This window comes from Chrysoperla carnea, chromosome 5 (genome assembly GCF_905475395.1).
Source record: "Chrysoperla carnea chromosome 5, inChrCarn1.1, whole genome shotgun sequence".
Classification (NCBI taxonomy): domain Eukaryota; kingdom Metazoa; phylum Arthropoda; class Insecta; order Neuroptera; family Chrysopidae; genus Chrysoperla; species Chrysoperla carnea.
In genome coordinates, this window is record NC_058341.1 from 32,198,932 (window position 1) to 32,216,610 (window position 17,679).

General features: G+C 28.5%; 4 protein-coding genes across 4 annotated transcripts; all 4 read left to right on the top strand.

The window, feature by feature from the left end:
* The first annotated feature begins 3,583 nt into the window (after positions 1–3,583).
* On the top strand, positions 3,584–6,723 carry LOC123301821. Its single transcript, XM_044884731.1, has 6 exons — positions 3,584–3,799; positions 4,516–4,553; positions 5,197–5,530; positions 5,604–5,763; positions 6,334–6,501; positions 6,596–6,723. Exons 1-6 carry the CDS (start codon positions 3,727–3,729, stop codon positions 6,699–6,701), a joined length of 879 nt encoding a protein of 292 aa, XP_044740666.1. The 5' UTR covers positions 3,584–3,726; the 3' UTR covers positions 6,702–6,723.
* A 2,076-nt stretch (positions 6,724–8,799) lies between these two features.
* Positions 8,800–11,423, top strand: LOC123301822. The gene is made up of 6 exons (XM_044884732.1): positions 8,800–8,998; positions 9,070–9,110; positions 9,614–9,926; positions 10,012–10,171; positions 11,002–11,169; positions 11,313–11,423. The coding sequence occupies exons 1-6, from the start codon at positions 8,923–8,925 to the stop codon at positions 11,416–11,418; spliced, it is 864 nt and encodes a 287-aa protein (XP_044740667.1). The 5' UTR covers positions 8,800–8,922; the 3' UTR covers positions 11,419–11,423.
* Positions 11,424–12,797: 1,374 nt separating this feature from the next.
* Positions 12,798–14,406, top strand: LOC123301106 (phospholipase A2-like). Its single transcript, XM_044883836.1, has 6 exons — positions 12,798–12,847; positions 12,910–12,950; positions 13,113–13,404; positions 13,465–13,624; positions 13,990–14,157; positions 14,304–14,406. The coding sequence occupies exons 3-6, from the start codon at positions 13,230–13,232 to the stop codon at positions 14,404–14,406; spliced, it is 606 nt and encodes a 201-aa protein (XP_044739771.1). The 5' UTR covers positions 12,798–12,847; positions 12,910–12,950; positions 13,113–13,229.
* A 1,251-nt stretch (positions 14,407–15,657) lies between these two features.
* Positions 15,658–17,363, top strand: LOC123301107 (phospholipase A2-like). Its single transcript, XM_044883837.1, has 4 exons — positions 15,658–15,910; positions 16,150–16,309; positions 16,583–16,750; positions 17,255–17,363. Exons 1-4 carry the CDS (start codon positions 15,658–15,660, stop codon positions 17,361–17,363), a joined length of 690 nt encoding a protein of 229 aa, XP_044739772.1.
* The last annotated feature ends 316 nt before the right edge of the window (positions 17,364–17,679 follow it).

Genomic DNA, 17,679 nt, shown 5'->3' on the forward strand with positions numbered 1-17,679 from the left:
GTTTCATTAGTCATTACGGCTATCTCATAAATAAAAAGCTCTGAATAAATTGACTATGCAAATTTAGAGTCCCACTCATAAATTAGTTTTTATATTATAAACATTTTTTATATAAAAAATAGAAATAATAATAAACACGCACGAATTATTAGATAATCTATACAGTCTGTGTAAAAGATCATTAGGTGGCTATTATAATACCACAACAATTTTGGAACTATTGGAACTATGTACCTTATCGTCCGTTATTCTTCTGATTTGTTAGCTGGTTGGGAAGTAAAACCCAAAAAAGGGGAACAAAAAAAAAGTCACCAAAACCGACCATTTTCCTCTAGTTAACCCTTTAATCTAAAACTTTTTCTATCGATTCAACTTGCCATAAATTTTGAGAAAATGCAAAAATATTTTTATAATTTGTCAATTTCTATTTTTGTCAAAATTGTATGTTTTATCATTTAAAGTTAAAGATAACAGAAATAATTTTAAATACAAAGCAATTTTTATATTAGGTATGTCATAAAAAATATCCTGATCAAGGCAAACGTAATGTACGCACATATTGAGTTGACTACTAAAGCAGAAGTGAGTCTGTTTGAAACTAATATTACAATTAATTCATACAGTAAAAACTAAAAGTAGCTATAAAATTAAACTCTTTAAAGAATCAAACAAGTATTGGACATCTAAAATAAAAACCTTAAATTTTCAGAAAAATTTCTTCTTAAAAAAAGTAAGCGCTACATTTATAATATACAAAGGTCCAAGGGGACACATCTCGTTCTTTTTTTTAAATATAGCGTCTACAGGTGTAGAAACAATCTGCGGGCTTTCACAACTTGGCGAGTATATACGGGAGCATGTTGGTATGCTCGGCAACATGTTGCGAACCAATGTGTGTTCAAGCGAGATTTGTCAGAGCTTATTGTAGTGTTGGTAATGTATGATGATATACATATCTCATGTTCATGGTCGATTGAGGCGAAGTCGAGGGTTGCAAACATGAGATCTGAGATCTCGCTGGAGATGGCAAGTGGAAACTTCGTTTACAATAGCGGGACGAAAGTTGACACTTTCCGCTCGGAGAGCAAAAAATTTTATTAATACACATATATGTCTATCTGTCTCGATGTTTGTTGTTTACTGTACTCTATTAAATAATTAATGGAAATGACTTCCTATTTTTGTTTGTAATAGTTGCGCAATCCGACACAAATACAACGCTAGACAAAATATACTAGTGATTGATTAATAACGTGTGGCAGATAGTTATAATATTTATTTATACCAGCCAAATTGACAATTTGGTCATGTGTTTTTGTAGATTTGCTCGTTGGGCTGATCAGTCAATGTATGGGAAACTCTGGTAAGTCCGTAAACATGATTCGTCAAGTGAATGGTATATACATAACAATTACATTGCTTTGAAAAACGCAAAAATTATTTTCCAATACAATTTAAAGAAGCTGTCGAATGATATTTCACGAATCTAGAATTGTATCTATGATTGTATGTATTGCGTGCGTGATTGTGCAAAGGAATGTAAGCAATAATAGTAAATTATTTCTAGGTTAACAATTTCGTTTTATTATGAATTGTGAATGCTATCGCTAAAATAAATTAATATGATAAAAATTTTTCCATTGTTATGGTTCATCTCTCATTCATTTTGTTTACAAGGATTACAATAGTAGGTACACTTTTCGAAGAAATATTATTTACTCTCCGTAAAATATATCTGTATTTTTACTGATTTTTGTGATTTTTATCGATCAGCAGATAGCTGTTTCTCTTTTTTAACGATATGTGATATGTTCAATGAAACGGTGAGTGTAGTGTAAAATTAGAGATAGTGACAACATACTTGTTGTCATTATATGTGTGTATTTAAGATATGCACCAATAAGAACAATATACAATAAATTGCCTCGAGTTAGAAAAAATATCAATTCAAATTTCGAGCTAAATGCATTACCTATAGCGTCGACGCCCAGAAGTGCGAAACAAAACTCTCTCTTAGTTTACTTACAACTACAAGTAAGATTTTTGAGGGCCAGGGGCGTAGCTACCGCCGTATTTGCCGTATCAATTATACGGGGCCCCCGGGCCACGGGGGCCCCCAAAGTGTGTAAGGAAAAAGAATAAAAACTTTCTAATTTATTTTATTTTACAAATGACAAAATTCTATAAAGCAATTCCTTTAAATGAATCCAAAGATTTAGCAAAAAAGTGGGGGGTAACAACTGTTTTTAAAAACAGTAGGCGAAAGATAACGAAGCGTTTTTTTGATGAGTTATCACAAGATGAGAGAATTTCCGACCCGGAATCCTATTTCAAAGTCAATGTATACTATTGCTGTTTAGATATATTAATTTCTCAAACTAAAGAAAGATTTCAGAGCCTTTGCAACCTGAGTAGTATATTCGAAATATTACAACCGGAGAAACTCCTATCTTCTTCAAGCGAAGAGATATTAAACGCTTCCGGAAAACTGTCTGCTAAATACAGTAAAGACATCTCACTTAATCTTTGTGACCAATTAAAAGCTCTAAAAACATGCTTAAATTCTGAAATTAAAAAAATTTATTCCATTAAAGAACTCATTGAATTATTGCTAGTAAAATTCAATAGTCTTGCATCCAATTTTCCCGAGGTACTCACAGCATGCTTTTTATTCTTGACCCTTCCAGTTACAACCGCAACGGCAGAAAGAAGTTTTTCAAAATTAAAACTAATAAAAAATTACTTAAGAACTTCGATGGGACAAGAACGGCTGTCAGACATCTCACTATTGTCCATAGAGGCAGAAACTTTAGAAAAACTAAAATCATCATCAGCCATAAATGATTTAATAAATCAGTTTGCCGATAAAAAGGCAAGGAGAGTGAATATTTAAAATTCGATTTTTATTTGTAAAATGGGTAAATTATGTGATAAATAAATATTACTTCTCACAATATTTTTTTTCTTTTGTGAAAAATCTTTACCTCCATATAAGGGCCTCCAAAAAAATTTTTATACGGGGCCCCGACAAGGCACGCTACGCCACTGTTGAGGGCCAATAGGGGTGTAAAAGCTTCTTTCGATATGTTATAGAGAATGAATTTAGCACAACTTCACAATAACAGGATTTTTTTTTCTTCGAAAACTGTTGTATGATTATATATTTGTTAGCAAAATAATTGTTTCAATATAAGGATGAATTTTTGTTGACTTCAAGTTGAGACATAGTTATTTAAGAGTGGCTATTTAAGAGTGGATATTTTTCTATTTTTACGTGACGTCAAAAAACAAACGATTGCGTCATCTACACTGTCTATACATGGTATTTCAACAACTAACTCAGTCAATTGTTTGTTTTCACTTGTTTTTCTTATGCATTATTTTCGTCATGGTAGATGTAGAAAATAATGAATTATAATGATACAAATAGTGCACAAGACCTTTGACAAAATTTCCACTATTTAAGACAGAAGTAGTTTGATGTAATTCTAGAACTCGTTTACTCTCATTATCCTTGAAAGACGGAAAATAAGACAATTATATTTTTACAAGTATAAAAATAAATAAATATTTTGAGTAATTTGTATTTAAATATCCAGTTGATGGGTGTTGAATGCTGATTGTCTGCCACTCTGCTAAAGTTGTTTATAATAATTAAACTTGTTTGAAAAAAAAACTACTATTTTAATTGTTTGTTCATTGGTGCAATAATAAAAATTTGTAAAAATGAAATTGTTTTTATTGTTTTCTCTCGTGTTGTTTGTGCGGGCGGAAGTCGAAAAGCAAAATAAAACTGGTGGTATGTAATAAATAATCCATTCATTTAAGGATGTACGAGCGCCAGGACAATTTTGGATAAAAGGCTTGATTTTTTTCTATATGAAGTTGGGCTGAGTCTAAATCAATTCTGAAAATTTTAGGGGGGGGGGGAGGTTACCCCATTATTCAAATAAATAAGTGACTTCAAAATTATCCATATTTAGCATTGGTCTTATGGAAAAACGGTAGATTGATGATATGTTTTCATAGATTTCTCCAAAACTAGTCGGTAGAAATTAAAAGAAAACTATTTAAGTTAAAGTTAAAGCCTTCATAAATTATTGAAAAATAAAAAAAATCCATTGTGCCTGACTACTTAAGAATGTACGAGCCTTGTAGTGGGGCACAAAACAAAAAATTAAATGTATTTTCTATGTTGATGGTAAATTATGTTAAATTATAACTTGACAATATAAAAGACGAAAAGTAAGAATACAATTTTTCGATATCTGGAGTAATTTTCAAAATATCGAAAATTTTGTTAAATTACTTAGCCTTTTATTTTTTGAGGCAGATATCGAAAAAATTTATTTATATTTTTCCCCTTCATTCATGAAGTTATAATAAAACCCATCATCAAAGTTGAAAATAAGGTACAAATAATTTCAGCCAGAAGTCTAAACTTGCCTTGGCGCTCGTACTACCTTAAGACTGTGTTTAATTGTGTTGATATATTTTATTTAAATAATATTTCAGGTTTTGGTTCATCTTTCAGTGGCATAACTTCAAAAGAGGTGAGTGAAATATTACATTTTAATTAACTTCCTGCATGCTTTGCGTGGTTGGTTTTCATAAACTGATTAATTTAATTCGGATAAGATGTCTGATAGCTTCCCAGACTCGCGCAGGTTCGTCATTTTATTCCAGAATTAATAACACAGAACAAAACCTCATGTTTTCAGATAATAAACATTTTAAAATACATTACGACCAAAACTCTTTGATTATGACTTAATACATGCTTCAAATCTTTCATACCTTTCAAGAATTTTTATTTCGAAAACTAAGCGTTTAGAGAAAAAATAGAGTGCTTTTTTGCTTAAAACTGATCAAAAAAAAAGTTTTTATTCACAATTTTAACGCTTTAGTGTACCATGTCCTTAAATCGGCCAAAAAATATTAATGATAATTGAAATCTAAAAATTGTTCAAATGTGAGAGATACTTTTCTAACTATCAACCCAACTTTTGTATATGCAACGCTTTTTAATGTTTAATTTTATATATTGCGACTAAAATTATTTATATTTATGTAAATAAAATTTTGAATTCAAATTTTGAATAACAAGAATTTGAAAAGAAAAAATTAATATAATAAAATAATAATTTTACTGATGAAGACGGCAATTTCAATCACGGAAAATTAATTTTCTTGCAGGGTACGATTGATTCAAGTGAAACACAACCAGTGGAAGTACATGATCAAAATGAGGACATAAACCACCCAAAATTGCTATCAGAACCACCAAAAAAAGAGAAAGGTCGTTTATCTGGTATAGGTCGTGGGATTGTTAAAGCAACAGGAAAAGGAATATCATCAGTTGCAGACACAGTAGGAAGCGGAATTTCATCAGCAGTGAAAGCAGGCACTTCATTCATACCAACACCAAAAACTGGTGGTTTCGATTCTATTATCGATAAAATTCCTGGTGCTGACACATTTGGGAAAGTTGCTGATGAAATTTTGGATCGTGCTCGTGCAATTTATCCAGGTTATAACTTTAAACTTGTAATAATGTAATAATCAAATGCATAATTATTGAATTTTATTTTGAAACTTTGCAGGAACTAAATGGTGCGGAGGGGGAAATATTAGTAAATCCGATCATGATTTAGGATTGTTTGCCGATACTGATGTTTGTTGCCGAGATCATGATATGTGCCCCAACAATATTGCCAGTGGGACAACAAAACACGGGCTTTATAATAATGGACTTTTTACACGGTACGATTATGAAATTTATTTTCCAACTTGTACTGCAGTGACATAATTAGCAATAAATAATTTGCCTTCTTTCCTGCAAAGGCATCTACCACTCCTTGATTTTTTTTTTATATTAAAAGAAAAATTGACTAAAAAGATTTTTAATTACCTACAATTTAACTATCTACAAAAAAGATTATTACCATTTTTGGCTTAAAGTGTACAGTTACGGGGTTAGAGGTTGTAACGTTTTTTCTAAAAATGGAGACACTTCCCCCATCCAAATTTGTAAGTGTTTGTAATGTGTATTTACATTCAGTACGTGATACTGAACCTATTTAAATAAAAAAATAATTTACTTAATTTAATGCAGAAAAAAATTATCTGTAATCTGAAGTAGGTACCGAAACACTACCCGATGTGTATCGCCTGAAGTCGAATTGAGGCTACATCTACTAAAGAAGGAAGTTAAAGGTCAAGTCCGTGGAATAAATATTTATAAAAACTCATGATAATTTAGAGAATAAGAAAACTCACAGATCAAAAGTAGGGGCACAATCAATAATATCAAATAATTTTCATGTTTTTCAGGTCTCATTGTGATTGCGATACTGAATTTTATGATTGTTTATTAAAAAATTCAAAATCTTCATTACCTTCATCACAATTGGGTATAACATATTTTAATATTCTTGGACCTCAGTGTTTTAAAGAAGATTATCCAATCAAAAGTTGTTTGAAATCAGTTGTAACAGACAGGTAAGTGTGACCTGAAAGCTCTAAAAAGCTTCTATTTATAATTAATAAATTAAATAACTTTGTAAAATATCTTATACTATTTTTTCTTTTCCAGTAATTTAACAAAGTGTACGGAATATGAGCTTGATACTTCATCTAAACCAGTTTTCCAATGGTTTGATAACAAATTGTTTTGGGGTGTTCCCTTAATTAATGGATAAATAAATAAAAATACTTCCAATGTTATTTAGAAAAATGAAAGTTAAATTATGTTTGTACAAAAATAAAAAATACTTTTAAATACTCGAATGTCGAATGTTTTAATATTATTTTTAATTATTCTAAATAATAAAACAAACGTACTAAAGGAATCCAAAATGTATCCAAAAATGAAGGGATTTTGTGTGTTACAAATTATTTATATATAAAATAAATATTTACATAAAAAATTAATTGATTTCAGTCATTTTAAAATGCAAGGCCAAAGTCAGAGGTCACAAATTTATCAATTTTGATTAAATTTTTAATCTCAGGCATCACTATATACTATTTCTCAAGTGATAGGGTAATGCTTTTTTTATTAAGGGGGGACATGAGTATGAGATATAAAAAAAAAGGGTATTTATGTGATTTTTTTGTAAACTGATAATTGTAACTGTATAAATTATTAAGTATTATTCTAAGAATATCTTGCTAAATTTTCAATATTTTGTTTTAGCAAAATATTCTTAGAATAGTACTTAATAATTTATACAGCTACAATTATCAGTTTACAAAAATATCACATAAATATCCTTTTTTTTTTTGGTATCTCATACCCATGTCCCCCCTTAATAAAAAAAGCATTACCCTTAAGTGGAACTGGTGAGAACCGAGCTAGTAAGGATTGTTTCATCTGAAATTAAAAAAACCAAAGGGATTTCTTTAGTTCACAAGTTTATCTTGAATTTGAAGGAAGGAATTAACAAAATATTTCTTTTTGAAGTTTAGGTGAAGGTGCATCCAAAAAACTTTGATTTTTGCCAAAAATTGCCCAAAAAGAGCGCTCAGAGACTCAATTGTTTCAATTTGTCTGTTTTGATCCAAATGATTTAAAATTTTCCAAGAATAATAGTATTAGAAAATAAAGAATAAAAATTCAAAAACTAATTAAGTTTCTTAAAATTTTCTTACTCTGTTTCTTTAACGGAGAAAAAATTCAAAAGCACCTCAGTCTTTTTCGTATTTTTTCAAACTTTAAATAATTAATAGCTCTGAAACTTTTAATTTTTTGGAATTTTAAAAAAAAATCAGTTTATTAGTTTATTATATTATAAATTTTCAGTACTTACATATATTTGTGCTTGGATACTTAGATAAATATAATACTTAGATAAATATATATGCTATGGTAGATGAATGCAAAAGAAAAATTTTGGATTTCCGAAAAAAAACATTGTGGCCTTGACCCTTAAGGTTATCACAATTTTAAAAATATAAGAAATGGTTATTACTTCCGTTATTTCTATAAAATGTTACTATTTATCAATTAAGTTACTGTTTGTTATGCATCTTTGAATAAATAATATCGAAATTTATTCTTTGTCCCTTCAACGCATATAGTTCTAGAGATGTAATGTTTCCCTTCGTAAATACGATGATGATTCGATGTTTGTGTTTCGGCTGAAAAACTCCTAAACAAGCAAGTGGCCGTCGGAGTCAGAGGATGATGTGCTTCTTTTGATAATTTTTATAAATCAACTTATAAAAACTACTTCGAATCGATGAGAATTGAAACAAAAAATTTATTTCATTTGCTCAAAAACGAATTATTAGTTAGTTCTGTTGCTACCTACATTTGGGTATGTTTACTTTTTCAAAATATCGAAAATTGAAAATTTTGTTTAATTATTCAGCTTTCGATATTTCGAAAATCAAGGCATATATTCTATAACATTGCTTTATATGTTTACTTTCTATTAAAAAGTTTCTTTTTAATTCATTCCAAGTGTAAATTATCAAAAATATGTCGTTTTTTGAGATTTCTCTATAAGAGCCAATGTATTTTATATCAAATTTCAAGAACTTTTTTTTTTTTTAAATTTGCATGGGTACCACTGCCTATAAAAAAATGTTGAGCCTTTAAATCAAAAATTGTTGTCATGCTCATACATTCTTAAAAACTCAAAAATGTTTATCAAATTTTTATTAGTTTTGAACTTTTATCAAACTACGGAAGTAGTTTGATGTTATTATTATATAATATCATCACGTTTTACTCTCATTACCCTTGACAGCTATGAAAGAAGATAAGACAAAAAAGAGTATAAATATATTTATTTTGGGTAAATAGAATTTTTAAAATCAGGAACTGATTATCAGCTTTGTCCAAGTTTAATAATTTAATTTGTTGTATTTTTTATTGAAATTTGTTATTGGTGGAATTAAAAGAAATTTTGAAAAATGAAATTGCTGCTATTGTTTGCTTTGGTGATGTTCGTTCAAGCGGAAGTGGAAAATCAAAATATAACAGAAACTGGTATGTCTTTAAATCATAAAATTTTTTTCATTTTTACTAAAATTTTTTTTTTTTTTTTTTTGATTTTCTAGGATTTAAAAGCTTTCCATTCAATAAAATATTTTCAAAAGGGGTAAGTATGTGGATTATTTATTATTTTGAATTTTTGATATTTATGATATCCCAAAAAGATCACATTTAAATATTAGTGTCATAAAGAGGGTAAATTTATTGCTCTTGAATGCAATATTTCATTTTTTGGTACATTAAACGTATATATCTCCCTAAATAAATAGAAAAAGACTTACAAGTCAAATTGTATTAAATTTTACTTATTTTCTAAAATTTTTCTCATAATTAAAAATTAATTTGGCTTATATAAATCAGTAAACTAAACTTTCTCTTTAAAATGGGGAGGGTTATGTGTTTGACTGATATACATTTATGTTCATCTGTTCGGACCTAGCTTCTAAACTACTTAGCATAATTTGGATGAGGTATCGTTGGAATCATCTTGATTGCCCGCTGGTTATAGACTATGTGGCGTAACATTAAATTGAATATGGCGCCTTCTAAAGGACATAATATTATGATCGAAAAAGCGATTTATAAAACGATAAACAAATTTACTTTAAGGGTGCGGGTGAAATAAATAAAACCGAAGAGACTACAACACGTGACCCAAATATAGTGGTTGCACCACCAAAAAAAGAAAATGGTCGTTTGTCTGGAATAGGTCGTGAAATTGTAAAAGCAACAGGACATGGAATATCATCAGTAGGAAGTGCAGTAGGAAGCGGAATATCTTCGGCAATAAAGGCAGGCACTAAATACATACCATCATCAAATACCGGTGGTTTCGATCAATTTATTGGTAAAATTCCTGGTGCACATGCGCTTGGAAAAGCTAAGGATGAAGTTTTGAGTCGGGCTCGTTCAATTTATCCAGGTTATATCTTTAAACTTATGTAATAATCAAATGCGTAATGAATGGGATAGGTATATATATTTATTTTTGTTTTGAAACTTTTTAGGAACTAAGTGGTGTGGAGGCGGTAATATTAGTAAATCTGATAACGATTTGGGTTTGTTTGCCGATACTGATGTTTGTTGTCGAGAACATGATATGTGTCCAAGTAATATGGACGCCGGTGCAACTAAGCATGGTCTTTACAATACTGGACTTTTTACACGGTAGGATTCAAATTTTTTATAAGTTTCTAATTCTCTCATTTCGTTTGCCATATTTTTTAAGGTAGCACTATCACCAGTCAGAAATAGTTCACAAATATCTGAATTTTCAATATACAAGTATAAACTAATCCTCAATAATCAAGAAGGAGGATTACGCCAAAATAAGGATTTTAAATTAGGAATATGTATCCAGAAATGCGTTTTCATAAATCTCATAAAAATTTCTAAACTTTTGTTTTGAATGTCCTTTTTTAAATATTCAGTTTCTCAAAGCAGTTTTTTTAAATATTTTAGTTTCTTTTAATAAAGGAGTTTCAAATTTTAAATTTTAGATATTTTCTATGTGTAGCCTTAAATGCGTAGATATAGGCATAAACTTGTTTACTTTAAACTGATGGCAAGAGGAAGTATGAAACAGCCATGTTTTGAAGGAGACACTTTTTGACAGATAATTTTTCGAATGTACAAAGATTTTGAATGTTTAACAATCCTTTAAAAAAACTGAGACTGCTAAGGGATACATTCAGAAACGCTCAGTTCAAAAAAATATGGCTCTTTCATGAAGACTCTCCTGACGAAATAAAAATTATTTACATACCCTTAATACCAGGTTACTGTTATCTTCTTAAAGTGGGTACTAAAAAATTTTTATTTACCTGGAAAAAGAAGAAACAATTAATGAAAAATTTTGAGTTATATTTGTAATAATCTGCACTTGGTTTTGGAAATTGTTACAATTTAAACTTTCAACTTTATTTATAATTAAAATTGTTCAAAATATTTAGTTTATTCTAAATTTTCAATTTCTAATTCAATTAAATTTTTTTCAGATCCCATTGTGATTGCGATACTAAATTTTATGACTGTTTATTAAATAATTCCAAATTTTCAATACCGTCATCACAATTGGGTGTTACATATTTTAACATTCTTGGACCTCAATGTTACAAAGAAGAATACCCAATCAAAGGCTGTTTACAATTCGTTGTAACAGAAAGGTAAGTCTTTGTCGAGTTACAACTTCTTTTTCAGAATTATCTATAGGATGTACAATTCCAATTTGAATTAATACTTTTCATTGTATTAGAAAATTAATTTACAAATTTTTTTAATTATTTATAATTTAATTATTATTTTCCAGTAATTTAACAAAGTGTACAGAATATGAGCTTGATACGACATTGACACCAATTTTCCAATGGTTCGATAATAAAATATTTTGGGGTGTTCCTTTAATTAATGGATAAATTAAAATCAGTATTTATTAACAAATGTTTTAATAAAAAATATTTAATATTTTAATAATTTTGTTAATTATTAAATTCCCAGTATGAAAATTATCCAAACATTCCCGCATCTTTACGAAATTATTTTGAAAATTGAACTCTTTAAAATGATAAAACGAGTACTTTCTGAGAAATTCGATTAATTCATTTGTCCGTTTATTTGGTAATAAAAATATTTTGTAAGGACGATACATAAGCTAACTTTACATTCAATGAGCCACCGTTGCATTACGACCGTTGAATTATCCAACCGTTTTCCTAGGAAAGTAAATCTTGCGCAGTGTTAAAAATGCAAGCGTTATATTAAAAAAATATTACTAAAATTATTGAAAATTTTAAACTATGGAATATGCAAATTTGTTGTCAGACAAATGAACTAAAGATTATTTCACAGCACGTATACAATAAGAGAAAAACTAATCATTGAGTCTTATAATTAGTTGATTATTCATGCATTTGCCATGTAAAATCATTTTTATTTTATAGTAACCTCCATTATTATTAGCCTATCGGTGCTTAATTCACGCTGGCGTACTAGTGCTTAATTCGTATTGAGCGGTTTTCTCATACTGGTGGTTTTTAACCACCGAACCATAAACAGGGGTGTTATAAGGTGATATGTGAGTGTGTCTTTACCCCTTGGCTTCTGTTGACTCTTAATAATATTATAACACATTGTATAAGCGTGTAGTAAATTTTAAGGTCAAATTATAATGATATTCAAATATGTAAAATGATTCCTTTAATGTAGGTTAAAATTATCCCTATTTTATGTGTAAAATTACAATATATAATATATAATAGGTAAAATGATATTTTTAATTAATTAAAGAGGTTATTTTGATTAATTTAAATACTAACCATGTTTCCTAAATGACGCCAATAGTTCCTGAAAACGTACTCTAATATTTCCTATTCTTCAAATACTTGGAAAAAAAAGTTTTAAAAATTAAATCAGATTGATACACCGGTGCATTAATAAGAAGTACGATTGTGGCAACTTTAATATTTCTGTAAATTATTAAATTTTATATTTCTGGATCTTTGTTACGTTTTTTTTTTACCATGAGCTGTTATTTTGTATAAATAGTTCTTGGAATTATTTGTCTAATAATGCGACTGTATCGTTTACAAGTGTTCACAAAATTTTGAATACTAAAGGCAGGAGTAGTTTGATGTTTTCCCACACAATTACCTACTCATTTCTAAAATTAACCATGAAAGCCAGAAAATAAAATGTATAAAATTTACTTATTTTAAGTAATTTTTTGTTTGTATTAGCGTTGTTATTGGTGAAATAAATTGAAATTTATAAAAATGAAATTTTATTTATTGTTTGCTTTTATATTATTTGTTCAAGCGGAAGTGAAAAATCAAAATAAATTGAGTGGTAAGAGTTTCATTTTCAGCTAATTTTTTTCCCACATTTAAATATTTAATTTTATCTTCCAGAATTTGGAGGTTTTCCATTGAATAACGTATTTTCAAAGGAGGTATGTGAAATTGTTTACACATATACTATTATATTTTTGGCAAATAAATCGGCACAACTCCATCTTTTCAAAATATCTCATTGATATTGATCCCAAATGAATTTTTAATTTTTTTTTACCCATTACACATTAACGTAACATATGAAGTAAATTTATTTGAAGGGCATTAGTGATTTAAATAAAACACATCTGGATGATTCACATATTCCGAATGACAATATAAATCACGCAAAAATAATAACAGCACAACCAAAACTAGAAAAAGGCCGTTTATCTGGCATGGGTCGTGATATTATAGTACATGCAGCAGAAGTAATGTTATTGGCAATAAAACCGTTCATACCAAAGCCCAAAACGGATGGTTTCGATACATTCATTAGAAAATTCCCCGGTGCAGAGCAAATAAAAAACGCTACGGCGGAAATTTTGAGACACTCTCGTGCAATTTATCCAGGTTATATCTTTGAAAATTTAAGGTTCTTGAATAGTTGGAATTTATTTTGATATTTTGTAGGAACTAAATGGTGTGGAGATGGAAATATAAGTGATTTTGATAATGATTTAGGTTTGTTCGCTGATGCCGATGTTTGTTGCCGAGAGCATGATAAATGTCCCACTTTTATTGTCCGTGGTGGAAGTAAATTTGGGCTTTATAATAACGGACTTTTTACAAGGTAGAGTAACTGAAATTTTCTGACTTTTTGTGTAAAAATTTAATTATAAAGAATATAAAAGCAAAATAATATTTTGACACCAAAAATAAAATTGCATTAGAAAAAAAATTTTCCCAGTTATAATTTTCGTTACTTTATGGCATTGTCATAGCTGCCCTTTTTTTGATCGAAAAAATTTTCATCATAGCTCTGATTCGATACACTTCATCGCTTAACCCGAAATATACTGTTAAAAAAATTCACAAAAGCTTATAAGAAAACATGCTGCAATTTGAATAAAACAGAGCCGCAGCAGATTTACCTATGCATCTTTGTCCTATAATTATTTATATTTTTGTCCTATATTTCAAAGTAATTTATTTCAGGTCACATTGTGATTGCGATACTGCTTTTTATGAATGCTTATTAAAGAATTCCAAATTATCATTACCGTCATTACAATTAGGTGTTACATACTTTAACATTCTTGGACCCCAATGCTTCAAAGAAGATTATCCAATCAAAAATTGCTTAAAATCAGTTTTAACAGTAAGGTAAGGCACATTAAATTCGGAATAAGTTAATAACTATTCCTTAATCTCTAAAAATTACCAAAGTAAAAGAGAAGCTAATTTGATTCTAATATGAAAATCGATTCTTCACTATTAAAATTTTCTATTATTGTTCTTTTTTTTTCTAGTAATTTAACAAAGTGTACGGAATATGAGCTTGATGCGACAGCTAACCCAGTTTATCAATGGTTTGACAATAAACTGTTTTGGATTGTTTCATTGCTCAATTGATAAAGTTTTTTGTATATTTGTGGTAAAAATATGTTAAAAAAAAATAAAGTCAGACTTTCATCAGTAAATCACTGATGATCTGTATCCATGAAAATCATATTACTCACCAACTGAGACCTTAATCTTATATCGCTTCGTTTTAATAAAATTATTTGTCTTGTTAAAGCTGCTTGACTAAAATTAGGATCATGGATTAATTTAGAATTAATTCATATCTTGATTTCTCTAATTTTGTGTGATGTATCGAACGCATTACGTATTGAATATTTCAATATCTATCAAACCATAAAATATAATTATATTTCATCTTTCGATATAAAAATCTATTTTTCATCAAGAAATACACAGTTTATTGGTAGCTACAGAAGAAAATAATGTATTAACAATTATCGATTTATTATCAGGAATATTCTTCAACCTTGTAACTTTATAATAAATTCAATTATTGTAACAATTAAAATAATTTTTTTTAATAAAAATTAATTATGAAATTATTAACTTTATTGTTATTGTTCATTGTCATTTTACATGCGAATTGCAGTGGATTACAGGTATGTTTTTTATTTGATAATTGATATTTTTGTTTATATATTAGAAACATTCCGCATTTCATTATTTTCGGACATTGATTTTACGTTTTTAACAGTATTTTTTATATTATTCTAGTAATTCGTTTTAACCCAAGGGTCAAAAGATTCATTTTAGCCCCTTTTTGTAAATGTTTGACCTAACTTATTTTATACGTTATAAAATACACAATGATTCAAATTATACATTCTTTTATATTTTTATCTCTAGGGATAAAAATGTTTCTCCATTGCACTCACAGTACATGCTTGACTAAGGCCACTGATCTTATTTAGTTTTTCGGCGACTTGACTTCTAATTTTTTGCTTTCCTAGCCGAAGTTTTGAGTCTTCGTATACATATTAAAATGGGGACTTGAAATTCTGCAGTTTACATATAGATAATTACCTCTTTTATTGTCACCCATATTTTACTAAATCAGTTTACAAAATTTCTAGAATATGTTACTAGTTTTATATAGAATTTCTTTTTTAATATTTTGTAGCTTGCAAATAAGGTCTTTTTAAATTAAATGACTCTTTTTTATATGCATTCTATTTTATATATCCAATCTTCGAAAGGACAAAAATAGAATTAAAAATTTTCCGACTAGTGCTCATTTCCTATTTAAGTATTACCTAAAATATTTATTAGTTGCCTATCAAGGAAAAAACGAAAAATAAAATGAACGTATTTTTAAAGGTACCACGTTTTGAAACTGCTACACCTAAACTAGAAAAAGGTCGCTTATCAACGCAACGTGACATAGCAAGTAAAGCGATTGATGGAATAAAAGATATTATTTCTGGAGCAATAAAATTTTTACCAATTGATCCCCTTGGAAGTTTGGATACACTTCTTGATATAATACCAGGCAGCGATGAATTGAAAAAAATTCAAAACATTATCTTGTCTGAAGCTCAAGTCATTTTTCCAGGTAAATCAAGTAACAACATGGAAGCTAAAATTTCAAAATAAAAAAGTTATTAGAAGTTTTCTGTCTCGATGTACCATTAATGAAAAAATTATTCGTTAATTTTATAATAATTTTTTAATAACACTAGGTCAATCATTTGCAACACAATTTTTTTTCAATTTAATTTTCTATACCATCTGTATTGTATTAAAGCTCGGAACACCTTATACACAGAAACCAAATTAAAACTAAACTTTTAGGAACAAAATGGTGTGGTGATGGTAATATTAGTAAATGCGAGGAAGATTTAGGTTTATTTTCGAGTACAGATGCATGTTGTCGATCACATGATATGTGTAATAATTTTATTATGCCGGGTGACCAAAAATATGGACTAGAAAATAGTGGTTTATTTTCACGGTAAGTAGTAAATAATTTCAAATTCATGTTAAAACGGAAATATATTGCCAATGACAAAAGAAGGGATTGTTTATGGCTTCAAAAAAAATTATGCAAACTACTTGAACTCGTAAACGTTGTATGGAATTTCCATAATGGAAAGTCCAGTTCATTTGCACTGACATCAATTGTGTAAATTACATGAGCGTGTAACCTTAGCCATTACTACTAATTTTTCGAGTAAAAGCATTTCATGTTGAGTAATAAAATTATTTAATTTTCTAAAATTTTTAGTTTCCATTGTGATTGTGATATAGAATTCTATGATTGTTTATACGAATCTTCGAAAACTTCAATAGTGTCTACCAATATTGGTATTACATATTTTAATATACTTGGCCCGCAATGTTTTAATGAAGAATATCCAATCAAAAGGTGTATGGAAACTATCATCACTACAAGGTAAAATATTGTTCCGATTTCCAAGTGTGAATATGTTTGAGTTAGTGAATGTGATAATCTAGTAGTATCAATGAAAATAGTGATGATTAAAAGTTTGTCCTAAAATTTAAACAAAGATTTTCAATATTCTCTTTTCCCGGATTAATATAAAATTAGAAGATATTTTTATATTTGTTGGAAACTTATAAATAACCATTTTAAGATACTAGATTTGATCATTAGATGTGGCCGTGTAAAGATTAAAATAAATAAATAATGTTGATAACACCGAAAGCAAACATTTACCTTAAAGTTTTTCCTTCTGGTTACTTGCATTGTAATTGTCTAAACTTGTCTAAAGTCTAAAATTGTTCAATTTTCAATAAGCACAGATCATATGATAACTTGGCACATCAAAGCACAGGGAATAAGACATATACCGTGGTATATCTTCCATTACAGCACTGCTTAAACGTACAGTTTAACTATTATATTATCTAAACTTAATACATGTTTTTGTTTTAGCAACCTAACAAAATGTGCATTGTACGAATTGGATACAACTGCTAAACCTGTTTATCAATGGTTTGATAGTAAATTATTCATTCCATATTTAATAAATCCAATGAAATGAAAGGTGAGTTTACTTGACGTAACACTCTTCAAGTTTATATCACCTTTTGAATAGAATATTTGACTTATATCTGGAAACCATCTCAAATTATAAGATGATATTTATATTTTGAATTATTTGATGTATTTTTCATCAAAACAATATTTGTAATATAAAATACTTATTAAATAAAAAATATAATTTTTCTGCCTCGAAAGGAACCCATCGATTAGACAATCATTTTTCTCGAAATAGTAAACAACTTTTTTTATATATTTTTTTATTTTTTTTTATTTTACTAACTTTTGAAATGTTATCCATAGGCTTTAAAAGATAC